General features: G+C 39.1%; 1 protein-coding gene across 1 annotated transcript in view; it reads right to left on the bottom strand.

Annotated features, from left to right (window-relative positions):
- Nucleotides 1-15401, bottom strand: part of LRRC36 (leucine rich repeat containing 36) — a 53494-nt gene that overhangs the window by 9183 nt on the left and 28910 nt on the right. The window contains exons 6-9 of the mRNA XM_058528630.1: nt 9566-9693; nt 7295-7346; nt 3450-3890; nt 669-958 (exon numbers count right to left, since the gene is read on the bottom strand). Coding sequence (XP_058384613.1) covers nt 669-958; nt 3450-3890; nt 7295-7346; nt 9566-9693 — 911 coding nt within the window. The remainder of the gene's footprint in view (nt 1-668; nt 959-3449; nt 3891-7294; nt 7347-9565; nt 9694-15401) is intronic.

The following is a 15401-nucleotide window of genomic DNA, read 5'->3' as shown; positions in this document are numbered from 1 at the left end:
ACTAAGAACTGAATAATAATGAAGTTCTGTTGTATAACACTAACTATCATACTACAATTTTATAAAATGAATATATTGTATATGTGGGAATGGTTCTTGATTTGTTGTTCATTCTCTGAACCACTCTCAGCTAAAAATCCCTTGGATAAGCTAATTCATCTTCTGCTTGCTGCAACTTTGGAAAAAAATTGGAATAATTTTAATTTCTAGACAAAAAAGCAATGCTTTTAGAAGAATGGTCGCAAACAAGTTAGTCATTTGTGGCCAAAGCAAATGTGTAAACATGATAAGATTATAAACATCAGTGCTACAGAGATCACTCTTTAGCCAACCCTGAGCCACCGGCAACCTCCGCATTGCTTCCTGTGGTCAACTCTGTCCACCACTTCTTATTACCAAAGTGCTTCCCTACCATGTTTATGCTCTGCAAGTAGATTAGGGACCTTTCTCCCTGTGATAGAAATGAGGAAATGCATCAGAGAGGGAATGACTTTCCCAAGGGCAAAAAAATCACAGGCTTTGGCCTGGCAGTATTAACCAGTGGCCTCTGAAAACCCCTTTGAATCTCTATCACTCTTGGTCAGAACCACCGTCACCCCCAACAGAACCTAATTCTGGAATTGGACTTGATGTGCTTCTTACACAAGCATGAACAAGCCAACACTTGCCTCGCTGCCTGTAGTATCTCTGAAACCATGCTTTGGATTCAGGGTGGCAAGGATATTGGCCTTCTGTTTGAATCCTCTCCTTGATGGGCTTAATGATCTCTTGGTCAAACTCTTTCTATTTTCTGATGTCCCAGAAGGCAACAGCAGTGTCCGCAGAGAGTCTCCCAGGATAGAGTTGTTTGGGAAAGAACCATGTGCTGGTGTTAAATCACTGAGGCTGGTGGATAATTGTTGTTCTACATTGACCAGCAGAGCAGGGTCAGTGTTGAAATGGGTTGTGGCATACAGATCTGTGGAGGAAACAGGTTGGGAGATGAACCTGCCCTTCAACTCTCTCATATTTCACTTCCATCCTTACCCTGGAGTCCAAAGGTCATAATAACGATACCCTCAACTCTCTGGATCCTTTCTCTTTCCCTTCACCTGACAAAACCTCAACCCTGGTTAAATCCAACTGTCCACATATTCCAAGCCTACACCAGAGCAGTGTGATGTGGCTGGAGAACAACATGCATTTCTTCTGACTGTCTTCACTTTAAACTCATGACCATTATCTTAACTGGGCCCTTGTACTGCCCAGTTATCCTAATACATTACTCTAGTCAATTTACCCTTCTACTCACTGAAATGACTATTTCACATCTCTTTTCTCCTCAAACTTCCCTGAGAAAAATAGAGGCAATCAAAACAAACGTCTACATGGTACCACCAGTAAATCTACCAACTCACCTGTATTTGTATCCATAAATTTTCTGCCTTCCTTCTTGTTACAATAGATGAACTGTCTGTGTTTCTATCTAAGGCCAACTTCTCCACTGATGGATTAGATTCCATCTCCTCTTGACTGCCCAAGGATTTTTCTACTTGTAATTGTCCCTTTTTTCTCCTGCATCATCAATTTTCCCTTTACTGGATCATTTCCATCAGGATTTCCTTGATCCCATCCCCCCTCCAGCTACAGTTCCATTTCTCTGCTCCCCTTCGCCTCAAAACTTCTTGAAGGGGTTGTATGTATTCGGTAACTCTATTGCCTTTCCTGCAATTCTTTCTTGAACTCATCTCAATAAGGGTTTTATTAACCTCATGTCTCCTGAAGCTGCTCATTAAAGTATTCTGCGTTGCCAAATATCATAATCACTTCTCAGTCCCAGGCTCACTCCTTCTCTATCAAAGATATCTGATACAGTATTGATCAATCACGCCCTCTTTCTTGAAACACATCCTTTACTTGGCTTTCAGGATACCATTCCCTCTTGAGGTTTTTTCTGCTATCTTATTGGCTGCTTCTTTCTTGCTCTCCATGCTGATTTCTCTTCATCTACCCAATTTCTGATTGTTGAAGGCTCAGGATCAGTTCTCAGATCTCTTCTCTACCTATATTGACTCCTTGGTGAGATCTCATCCAGTCTCAGTTTTAATGCCATCCATACACTTATAATTCCCAGCCCCACCTTCTTCCCTGAACTCTAGACTAATATGTCTAATTATCAAATTGACATCTCTGAGAAGTTTTAAAAGGCATCTCAAACTTAAGATGTCTAAGACCAAACTCTTGATATCTACCCTAAAATCCGTTCCTCCAACTCTTTTCCATCTTACTAAGTGATAATTCCATTTTTCCAGTTATTCAGACTTGAAACCTGAGAGTCATCCTTGACCTTCTCACATTTCATCCTCAATCCATCAGCAAATCATGCGGTGTTATCTTCACAACACATTCATAATCTGACTACTTCTCAACATCTCCACCACTATCTCTCCAGCCCAAGCTACCATCATCTCTTATCTGGATTCTAACCTCTTAAATGGTATTTTTAAATTTCTATCCTTGCTTCCCATTGTCTATGCTCAACCCACCAGCCAGAATAATTCTTAAATCAGATCATGTCAATCCTCTACCACAGCTTCTGGTCTCACCCAGAATAATAGTCTGGCTACCCGACTTCATGTATACACTTGACCTCGCTCACTCTGCTGCAACCGCACTGGCATCCTCCTTGTTCTTTGAACATGCCAAGCATACTCGAGCCTCAGGAACTTTGCACTTACTATTTCTACTGTCTAGAAAGTTCCTCCTCCAGTTATCCACATGGCTCACACTCTCACTTCATTCAAGTCTCTACTTGTATGATACGTCATCAAAGAAGATCTCCCTGATCATTCTATCTAAAACATCACATCCTCCTTACTAGCCTCAATATCCTTATATTATTTTTCTTCACAGAACTTACTGTAGCTATATATTAACTTGTTCATCATCTGTCTTACCCCATTAGAATGTAAGCTCCATGAAAGTAGGGACTTGTTTTTTACTATGGTAAAGTACGCATGGAACTTTACTTTTGTTTGCTACTTTATCTGCAGAGCTAGAATAGTATCTGGCACATAGTAGGTACTTAATAAATTTTGTTGAATAAATAAATAAATAACTAAAGAGTGGTCTCCATCACTTACCCTGGAACTAGCTTTTTATGAAAGTAACTCAGAATAGAAGTGACTGTGGCCAGAGAAGACGATGCTACAGGAAATATGTCCCAGGATATATTTAACTAAAGTAACATATAGTTTTGAAGCTCACATTTCTACAAATTTCCTCTAATATATCTATCATGTTAAATTCATACCCTGCAGATTTCTAGAGGTTCCATGGACCACTATGACCCTGAAATACAATTTAAGAAATGCTAACGCAATTTAAGAAATGTTAATTCCAAAATTTCCAGTTATAACTTCCATCATCATGCCTATGAAAAAGGCCTATAAACTGATAGAAGCTATTACCTGAACTAAGCTTCAAAAGCCTTCCGGTGCTGGAGTCAATGTTTGACAGAGAAGTCAGTAAGTCTCCACAGGAATGGGATGTGGTGGCCTTTATGTCATTTGAAGGATTTATGCTATATTCTCGGTAGTTCTTGTTTCTCTGAGGCCTTTTACCAAGACTTCCGTGCTGGGATAGAGTTTGAGAATAATGACCATCATAATTTTCTAGACCAACATCTGAAGGTAACTGATAGGGATGAATCTGGCTAGAATCACCCACATCCAGGCGTTTACCCAACGAAGCATCATGGTTAAGCTGATATGTATCAGGTTTTAGTATCAAGTCCTTTTCTGGAGAAGAACTTGAAGACTTATGGTCCAAAAGAGATATTCGGTATCCTTCTCTATCCATCTTCTCCGGGGATCGGACTGTGGACTGACGAGGTGAGTAGCGTCTGAATTCTAACCACCACCAAGAAAAAAACCCAAAATATAATAAGAATTCTTCTTGGCCCAGTTAGGGTACCTCTGTTCATTGGACATACCTCTGTCTACCAGAAAAAGTTCTCAGGAAAAGATGGTTTATAATTTTGTTAAATGGTAGCATAGTGATGAAAGGACTTCTACATGGAACAACAACAAAACATGCTGGACACTGTGTAAACAGTAAAGAATCTGTAACATTCTAGAGAGAAATTTCATGTCAACCTAATGCCCTAGTAGCTTCTTCCTAAAACTGTACTGTCAGAGTTTTCTAGACACTATTTTCATATCAAAAAATTTGGTGCACCCACATGTGACAACAGTTGTGATCTTATGTATTCAATCTATAGACAACAGTTGGTAGGTGTATGATTTCATAGACTCCTCGCAATAAAGCTAAGCACACTCCAACCCCCAGTCACACCCATATGTTCTAGGTTCACGCCTTGGGAACCACTATCCTAAGCCAATTAAATGGCAGGGAATGCAAAATCTATGAAAATCCCTAACCCAGCTATAAAGCATTTCTCTCACACAGCTGTATCTGTCATCTCCAAAAAGCCTCAGAGTGGGGCAAGTAGAGCAGCAGACAGAAAAAGAAGTCTTTGTGCTCTTTGGGGTTTTCAGAGCTTCATATGCTTGAAGGGCTTCCTTAGGAAACAAAAAAATACTATATCTGAGTTAGTCACATTGACTTAAAAGAAGTGGAACTAAGTATATTCTAACTCTATAGAACCTATAAGAATATCAGTGTTTTACCAGGGCCAGCCGATACAGTGGGAGAAAGGTTGTAGAACAATATCTTTATGTAACAAAAAGAATCTAAGAACAAGTAACGAGGTTAGATAATTCAGACTATCCCTCCTGTTGAGGGACATTAAAAAAGGTGGATGATATGTATTCTCAAAAACATCAAAGAGCTAATAAGCTGGTGAATAATTTCTAGACCAAAATCTAAGAAACAGCAAGAACTCATATAGGTAAGTCTAACACTTAAAGTCACTTTTACCCTAAGGAGTTTTAGGGTGACAAGTACAGAAGTCCAAATCCAGGATCTATCCAGGGTGAGGAATATGACAAACCACTCCCTGACACACACCCAGATTAAGATGGAACCCTGAGCAGGATACAACCTTCAGAGTAAAGGTAAACTGGAAATTAACCACCTCTTGTACTGACTGGTAATCCAGGTTTGCATCATCTGGGTGGTCCAGGGAACCTCAAACCTTGAGCCTGGATTAAGGTGATCCCAGACTGATAGTGCCCCAGGCACCTAGTAGAAGCTAATGAAAATCTGATCTGGAAAAGATACCTTCACTTTAAATCATTCCTACAAATAGTGTTTCAAATACAATAGCCAGCAAATAGCCAAAACAAACAAACAAAAAAGGAAACAAGACAATACAAGTGAGAATGAGTAGAAAAAATATAGACCCACAAAACAAACACGGACCCATAAAAACTTCAGATACTAGAATTAACAGATGCAGTCCATATGACAGCTATTGTTTACTATGTTTAAAGAAATATAAAAGAAGCTGGAAATTTTCTGCTTATAAAAAGTGATCCAGCAGATTTGAAAAAGAACCAAATGTATGAAAATGAAAAATAAAACAATTGAAATTAAGAATTCAGCAGACAAGCTTAATAGCAGATTAGATACAGCTAAAAAGAATGTTAGTAAACTTAAAGATGGGTCAGAAGGAATTATCCAGAATGCAGATCAGACAGAAAAAGATGAAAAATATAAAAGAATAAGAGACAAAGAGGATAAGGTGAAAATCTTTGACATATATTTATTTAATCAAGAGTCTCAGAAGGACAAGAGAGAAAGAATGGGAGACAAACAATATTTGAAGCATTTTCCAGAACTAAGAAGACACAACTCACAGATTCTAGTGTAAAAAATACTAAATAGGATAAATAAAGATAAATCCATGTCATAGTGAAACTACAGAAAACTGCAGAAAAATTGGAAAATCTTAAAAGTAACCAGAGGAAAAAAGATAGATTTTGCAGGAGTGACATACTTCTAGCTGACTTCTCAAAAGCAGCCACAAAAGATAGAATACAGTGGAATACCTTCAATATTCTGAAAGAAATAACTGCCAACCTAGAAATTTATACCCAGCAAAAATACCCTTTAATAATGATGGTGAAATAGAGGCATTTGCAGACAAACAAAAACTGAAAGAGTTCATCACCAGTAGACCCATACTAAGTGAAATTCTAAAAGACATACTGTAAGCCAGAGGAAAATGATCTCAGAAAGGAATTCTGGGATGAAAAAAAGAAAAGAGGAGCAAACAAAGTGGTAAACACATGGATAAATTTAAATGAACATGGGGGGCCAGCCCCGTGGCGTAGCAGTTAAGTGTGCACGCTCTGCTGCTGGCAGCCCAGGTTTGGATCCCTGGCGCACACCAATGCACCGCTTGTCAGGCCACGCGGTGGCGGCATCCCATATAAAGTAGAGGAAGATGGGCACAGATGTTAGTCCAGGGCCAGTCTTCCTCAGCAAAAAGAGGAGGATTGGCATGGATGTTAGCTCAGGGCTGATCTTCCTTACAAAAATAAAAAATGAACATGGACTGTGTAAAAATATTATCTGTGGGTTTTAAAAAATATAGAAAATTGGGGCTGGCCAGGTGGCGTAGTGGTTAAGTTTGGGTGCTCTGCTTCGGCGGCTCAGGGTTCACAGGTTTGGATCCCAGGTGTGGACCTACGCACCACTTATCCAGCCATGCTGTGGCAGGCATCCCACATATAAAGTAGAGGAAGATGGGCATGGACGTTAGCCAAGGGCCAATCTTCCTCAGCAAAAAGAGGAGGATTGGCAATAGATATTAGCTCAGGGCTAATCTTCTCACACACACACAAAAATAAGAGAGAATTAAAATCCATAATAATAAAACATATATCAGCAAGGATTAAAAGAAGTAAAGTACTTTAAGGTCTTTGAATTAGAGTTAAGGTATTTATTAATTTTAAAATTGTATAAGTTAAAGACACATTGTAGTTTGGGGAATAATACTAAAAGTATAGAAGTACTCTGTAACTTACAAATTAGTAGAAGGAAGAAATGGATGAATAAAAAAATAATAAATCCAAAAGGCGGCAAGAAAGCTAAGGAAAAAAAAAAACAAACTAGGAATAGTCAGCCAATACAAAAAGTCAAGAAAAAAGGAAGTCAGAATATCCACTCTTCAACCGGATAGGCCTCACAGGTCACTAAGCATCCAGGGCAGCCCTTCATAAAAGCAGAAAAGAGTTGACCACATAGAGCCCCACAGATGCGACATCTCCATCTTCTCCCAAATCCCATCACATCTAGATTTCTCTGATTAGTGTGGAGAAAAATACTCAGTGAGCAAAATATTTACCATCTTCCTGGTGATTGTCACTTGGCATCTCCCTTCTTGCCACTTCCTGCATCTAAAAAAAGTTTGAAAGTTTAGGAGAATGGAGTCAATGGGGGTTCAGATATAAGCTTTCTACAGGGATTCAGAATACTTTCCTATTAGTGAGCAAGTCCATCCCTGAAAACTAGGGAAACAGACCTTCAAGCAAAGGTCCAGGTTTAAGCCTATTTCAAAACAGCCACAATACAAAGAGATTCCAGAGTTGCTTTGGAGTAGGTAGTAGGTAAGGAGACTCCTGAAAATACAAAATATCCTTAGATGGTAAAGGATATACCGATGAAATACTACATTTTCTCTACTTTAGATAGCTCAGCATAGAAGTTAGATGGCACCACCTTTTCCAACTTTATTTTTTCTGTTTAAAGAACTCCCATACTTATTTTACCTTCTGGTGAAGATAAATATTGACCACAGGATCTACTGAGAGTTTTAATAGGATGAACATTAATCTCAGGCATAATTAAGCAAGGATTGATACAAAATAGAAAGCCATATAGGGTTTGCTTTTTTAAAAATCATCTTAAAGTGTTCAGTATCTCTTTGATAGTTACGCAGAGAAAGAAATCCCACTTCCTTATTTTTTCTTCTTTTTTTTTTTTTGTGAGGAAGATCAGCCCTGTGCTAACATCTGCCAATCCTCCTCTTTTTTTGCCGAGGAAGACTGGCCCTGGGCTAACATCCATGTCCATCTTCCTCCACTTTATATAGGACGCAGCCACAGCATGGCCTGCCAAACAGTGCGACAGTGCGCGGCCAGAATTCAAACCAGCGAACCCTGGGCCACTCCAGCAGAGCCCGCGCACTTAACCACTTGCACCACTGGGCCGGCCCCAATTTGATACTGAACCAAGTGGGCTCATTTATTTTTTAAACTAAAAGTATATACAGCAAGCTATTCAGTTTCCTTTTTCTCTCACTTCAAGAAATAATTTCAAAGAAGTTTTTTTTTTAATCTAAAAAGTGCCATTTAACTTTGAGATTGGAGTATCCTTTGTCTCCATTTCCTTTAAATCAATACTAAGATTTTAAAAAATGGTAACTGAGATAGTTTCTAAGTCACCCAAGTAGAATCTCCAAAAACAAAGAAATCAACTAAATGCTAATCTGTCTTTTTATAAAATGAAGGTTTTGTATATCAAACTGAAAAAAATCTTACTAACTTTCTACTAGTACAGTGTTGATTATCCAAATTGTGGGTTAATCAGAGCTTTTGCTTCTTTCTTTTTCTGGTTATTTTCAGCAATTTCATTACTCATAATTTATCAAATAAAATGCAGACAAAAAGAGAAGTTGAATATAAAGTAGTCACTTCTGCATTATATTCCCTCATACAAATAAGTCTTATACAATGGTTGTATCCCACTCCCACTAACTATTTTCATTAAAAACTTATTCTTAGGGCCGGCCCCGTGGCTTGGCGGTTAAGTGCGCACGCTTCGCTACTGGCGTCCCGGGGTTCGGATTCCGGGCACACACTGATGCACCGCTTCTCTGGCCATGCTGAGGCCGAGTCCCACATACAGCAACTAGAAGGATGTGCAACTATGACATACAACTATCTACTGGGGCCTTGGGGGAAAAAAAAAGGAGGAGGATTGGCAATAGATGTTAGCTCAGAGCCGGTCTTCCTCAGCAAAAAGAGGAGGATCAGCATGGATGTTAGCTTATGGCTGATCTTCCTCACAAAAAAAAACAACAAACAAACTTATTCTTAATTCTTCCCCCATGTTGCATAATCTCTGTCTCCCCATTGCCCACAACTTCTATGACATCTCTACCCCTTAATTTTTCTTTTTTTATTTTCCAATGAAGAGGCAGCTTTGGGAAAGCCACTCGAGATGTAAGATTCAGTAATTAAGAGGCAGAGGTAGAAAATGTAAGGAGCAAGGTAACAGGAGATGGAGACATTGGGTAGGGAGGAGAAATTTTAAAACCAGCCAAAAACTATAACAAGTTGTATTACTGTTTGAGAAACAAAAATATCTGGCATAAAACATGCTAAAGTTGTATATATAAATATACTACATTTGATAACAGGTTAGTGGGGAAAGAGGAGATTAAAATTAATGCAGAAGGTCCTCTGCATCCTGTCCTGCCCTTTCCCTTTAAAGGGTCTAAAATGCCTTCATCAAACAAGTCCTCTTAGACCTTCATAAATAATTGAGAGTCCACTGAATTATTAGTATTAATCATTGACTAGTCAACAGACCAACAGGAAAGTGAATACATTACCTGTGTCCCCAGTGGGAAAGTGTCTAATTTCTGATCTGGTATACCATTGCCCTGGGTTGCAGAAGTACTTGTTAGGGAATCCTTTATTTCCCGGTTGGGGAAAGGAATAAAAAGTCCTTTGTTTGAGTCTGTGTTAAAAGAAAAAGGCATACAATGAAGCACTGACCAGACTTCAAAAGTAACATGTCTTACAATGAAGCACTGACCAGACTTCAAAAGTAACATGTCTTACGGAAAGATACTGGAAGGGAAGTCACAAGATTGAGAACTAGTTCTGGTGCCACCACTTGGAAACCATGTGAATTTGGGTAAATTGCTTAACCTCTCTGAATCTCTCACTTCATTTGTAAAACAATGATGATAAAACCTGATCTGCCTATCTCTTAGAGTTGTGGTGAGGTTTTAACAAGATGGTGGATATGAAATGGCTTCATAAATTATGAAGTGCTCAAAAGAAATTAAGAGGAAGACAAATATTTTGCACATTTCCTAAGTAAATAAATAATGAACTTTGAGACAAATTCAACAATCTCCAGCCACAGAGGGAGAGAGCTGGGAGTAGACTCCTGACATCACATATCTTCAGGGCTGTAATTAGCAGTCTGCAGTGATTCGTCGTTTCAAATTAGCCTCCTTCTGCCTTGATTTCCTCATTTGAAAAAAGAGAAAGACTAATCAGGACCTATTTCATAGAGAAGAATGCTAAATCCTTAGGTCTCCCAGTATTTTTTGCCTATGATTAGAGAAACAACTTCAAAAATAAAAAGGGAAAACAAACAAAAAGTATATCCTAGTCCTGGCCACCCTGGAAACTGTTATCAAAAAGAGCTAGTTAGAGGGCCGGCCCAGTGGCACAAGCGGTTGGGTGCATGCACTCCCCTGCAGTGGCCCGGGGTTCGCCGGTTTGGATCCCAGGCATGCACCGACGCACCGCTTGGGTGGTGGTGTCCCATATAAAGTGGAGGAAGATGGGCATGGATGTTAGCCCAGGGCCAGTCTTCCTCAGCAAAAAAAAAGAGGACGACTGGCAGATGTTAGCACAGGGCTGATCTTCCTCACACACACACACACAAAAGAGCTAATTAGGATTTCTATTAGATTACAACACTTGTACAAAAGTTTTTGCACATTCCTGGTCAATACTTATTAATTGTGTAATTCTGGGATTTGGGGTCTGCCGGAGGAACCTGGATGAAAATAAGAGTTTCTTTTGTTTGCTTGTTTGTCTAGCGAGGTTTTTTTCCTAGCAGGATTGTGTAAGAATTAAGACAGTTGCAGAAAACTTGGGCCTTAGTCACACAATGTGCTCTTCTGCTAGTTCTCATCTGGGGGCTCTGGCAACAGAAAGCTACTATAAGCCAGGGCAACTGACCGTACAGAGTGAATAAAGGCAGCCTTTTGAAAATACAGCCCCTTAGTCCATTTGGGGCTCTAAAATGCTTCCTATTTCTGAGTTGCCTTCTGGGACTGAAATGTCCTATTACTTCAACACAAGACACTCTTCCACCATTGTACTTGACAGAACTACTTTTCTCCAAGTGACATGAGCTCTCAAAGTTTATGTTCTCTGGTTCCTATTGCACTAGTAATACAGAAAAAACAAGGTGAAAAAGAAGTTGCTGGTTTTAATCTGATTCTTAGTAGAAAATGAGAATGGTTAGTAAGCTGTGACTTTGGGTTCAGGGCTCCTCTTACCCTTATCGTACAGAACAACACTTACACTCCCCAGATGTCCAAGACCCTGCTCCATCCTGGTTTTCCTCCTACCACACTAATGCTCTTTTCCAGATTCACAGGTTCTTTTTCTTTCAACCTACCTCTTGGTTCAAGCAAATCCCCCAAGGTCCAAACTCTTTGCTGAATGCTATCATACCTTTTCTTTGGTTTCAGCTAGTACTGAAATTTGGATGACCGTAAATCTAAATCTCTTAATTGTGATCTCTCTTTTGACGTCCAGACCTAAGTTTCTTGAACTGCCCCCACAAGAATACCCCACAGACAACTAAAAGGTCAGTATTTTCTAAACCAAACTCATTATCTTCACTTCCAGGCCTAACTCTGCTGGTGACCCCCACCTCCACCCCCAACCCACATCTTAGTATTGGCATTATTACTCACCCAATTCCTCAAGGTAGAAACTTTTTCTTTGACTCACACATCTCAAATCTTAATCAATTACCAGGTTCTATGGAATCACTATTTTTGAAGAGGGGAATCTTTATTTTAATTGAGATACAATTCACATACAATTCACCCTTTTACAGTATACAATTCAGTGATTTTTAATATATTCATAAAGTTGTGCAACCATCACCACTAACTTCATTTCCCAAAAAGAAACCCAATTAGCTGTCACTCTCAATTCTCTCCTCCCCATCAGCCCCTGGCAATCATCAATATACTTTCTGACCCTATGGATTTGCCTATTCTGGACATTTAATGTTAACGGAATAATACAATATTTGACCTTTTGTTTCTGGTTTCTGTCATTTAGCATGATGTTTTTAAGATACACATTGTAGCATGTAATAGTACTTCATTCGTTTTTAGGCTGAATAATATGCCTTATACGGGTTTATTGTATTTTGTTTATCCATTCATCAGATGATGGACTTTTTGCCTATTATGGATAACGCTGCTTTCATTCCTGTACAAGCCTTTGTGTGAATATATGTTTTCATTTCTCTTGGATATATACCTATGAGTGGAATTGCTGGGTCAAATGATAACTCTATGTTTAACTTTTTCAGGAACTGCCAAACTGTTTTCCAAAGAAGCTATTCCATTTTATTTTCCCACCAGCAATGTATGAGGGTTCCAATTTCTCCATATCCTCACCATCACTTCTTATTTGTCCTTTTGATTCTAGCCATCCTAGTGGATGTGAAGCGGTATCTTCCTGTGGTTTTGATTTGCATTTCCCTGATGGCTAGTGATGTTGAGCATCATTCATGTGCATGTTGGCTAGTTGTATATCTTCTTTGAAGAAATGTCAATTTAATCCTTTGCTCATTTCCTAATTGAGAGTTGTTCATCTTTTTGTTATTGAGTTGCAAGAGTTCTTTATATAGAATACATACTAGACCCTTGTCAAATCTATGATTTGCAAATATTTTCTCCCATTTTGTGGGCTGTCTTTTTACTTTTGTGATAGTGTCCTTTGAAGCACAAAAGTTTTTAATTTTTGTGAAGTCCAACCCATCTATTTTTCCTTTGGTTGTTATGCTTTTGGTGTCATACTCAAGATATAAGCTCACTCCTGAAAAAGAAAAACTGACACCTCACTCTGCCATCATTATGACTAAGCATGTCATATACCACAAACAGGAAAAGCCAGGAAGAAGAAGCAATTTGCATTCTAAGATCAATTTTTTTCTTGTCTTATACTTCAATTTATTTTCTTCTTTTTCTTCACTTAATTCCAACAGCAAATATAATTATGATATTGTTGTCTAGTCCAGGTTTTTACACCCACATAACTAATGTGATAGGACCATAATTCTCTTTTTACCATTGAAAATTGTTTGATATTTGTAATGACAGAGAAATGGCTGTATAATGATGATACAAGTGCAAAGTAATCATAGTTGGATGAGGCCCTGCTTCACATATTTCGCCAAAAACCTTGCAATCCATGTGAGGTTGAAACAGAGATGTACTGCCCAGATCCCTTTCAGAGAAGGACTTATTTCCCAGATCTGGGCAACAAGAGCTGTTTTGCTCTTCAGAGTCTGCCTCAGCTATAGAGAACTATCTCCTGATGTCATGCCCTTCCAGAGGCAGTCCACATCCAGTGACTGAATGAGGCCCAGGCATTTCAGCCTGGGATGGGACATTCTGAGGGGCAGTTCTCGCTGTAGAGCTCTCCCTCTGCTCAACCCTCCCTTCCTCCTCTTCCTTTCGGTGTTGATCTCTAACAAACATCTTGTACCCTATATTCCACTGAGATAAATTTTTAAGAGCAGAAATAACTTGTCAAGCACTAGTCTCCAAAATAAATGAAGCCTTGAGCCATTTCCTTTAAGTTGCTAGTCCCCAGTGAAAACAACTTAACCCCTGACTTTTGAAATATTAATATATGATAACCATTGCAGATATGACAGTCGTGAAAGGAAACTGGTGGGTTTTTTCCCACCATGTACAGACTGCCTGTAACCTTAGTAACCTTGTATTTTTTTCCCCTTAAATATCTGATATGTCTTTTATTCAGAAATTCAACTCTTCTGAAGTTTGGACTCCCTAGCAAAACACTACAGGTAAAAATACTTAATATTTTATCTCCAGGTTTTCTTCTCATATCCTCAAGTATTTAATCAATTTGTACTTTCTCATTTGCATTCACACTGCTATTATTGCCCTGTGTCAGGACAGGTCCTCGTTATCTCCCATTCGCACTACTGCCTCTAGTTGCTGCCCATCTAACTAAATCTAGCTTGAGTTATCACTGTAAATCACGCATTTAATCATGCCTCCCATCTAAAACATCTTTGTTTCCCATTTTCAAGAGAATAAAATGAAAATGATTAGTAAACAGGCCCTTTGCAACTTGGCTTACCTTAGCTCCAGCCACAAACTGAGTCAATTTCCTAATCTGTCACACCTGTATTTGCTGCTGCTGCTCCCTCTCCATTGAATGCCCAACTATGCCCACTGAATTCTATTTGAATGCCCAACTTAGATGTCTCCTCTTTTATGAAGCCTTTTCCCACGTCCCCAGTCAGTACTAACTGCTACTGCCTCGCCCCCATAGTTCTTTATTTCTGCCACAGTTGAACTCTTGTCTCAGCCTGATTTGTAACCTAATCAACTCTGATAAATCTCTCCGGATTGGAAGTATCCGAAGATTTGACACTGTGTCATTTCCTTATATGCCTAGTCTCTAAAACAGGATCTGTCCAGTAGATATACACTTGTTTGCTGAATTGTTCTCATTTCCACTGTGGCAGAGATTTCCAGTGGCCTCCCGCCATATCCATTATTCACCTCTTACAACCCCCCCATAACAGCCCTAGACTGCCCAACATCTGGATTTCTATATGAGAGAGAAATGAACTCCTATCTTGTTTAAGCCACTATTTTGGGAGGTCTCTGCTGTTCAACCCTGATTTCTATCCAACTAAAACACCATCATGGCTAAACCAAGAGAAGACAAGGACCAACAGGTTGAAATGGGATGGATTTCAATGAGTTATAAAGAAGACATTGACACATCTGCTAGACATAGGAATGAGCCACTGAGGGTGACTGTGGTGAATTTTTCTTTGCTATTTTAAAATAAGATATTCATTAGATCAGTATATTTTAGGTGTGATTCTATTTAAAGGCAAAAGGAATTGGCTAAAAAGTGAGCAGGGCCCCTTTCAACTCAAGAGTATATGTGTACTATATGCAAACACCTGCAGGATAAATGTAAATTATCCTTAGTAAGGCATTCATTGCTCTCCAATAATCCGACCTTCTACCCAACACAAACTTTCTGCTCAAACCACATAATCACTATCTGTCTCCATGACCTGCTATGTTCATTACCACTTTCACACAGCTGTTCACACCAATCCCACCAACAACAATGCCCTCCTCTTTTCAGGGCATCCTGCTCTACAGCCTTTAACGGCTGATGGCGTTGTTTCCATATTTGCCACAAAACCTTTCCCCATCTGCTCCTAGCATGCTCTGAGCTTCTATAGCATGTGCCTATCCACATCAGCATATCTGAAACTCAATATTCTCATAAACTCTGAGAATATGAATACAGTTTGAGAAACTTCAATTTAAGAAACTTAGTATATAAAAAGATATGTTAAAAAGCAGACTATATTGGGCAACAGTTTGGCAA

This window comes from Diceros bicornis, chromosome 32, assembly GCF_020826845.1.
Source record: "Diceros bicornis minor isolate mBicDic1 chromosome 32, mDicBic1.mat.cur, whole genome shotgun sequence".
Lineage (NCBI taxonomy): Eukaryota > Metazoa > Chordata > Mammalia > Perissodactyla > Rhinocerotidae > Diceros > Diceros bicornis.
This window is presented reverse-complemented; position numbering and strand designations above follow the sequence as displayed.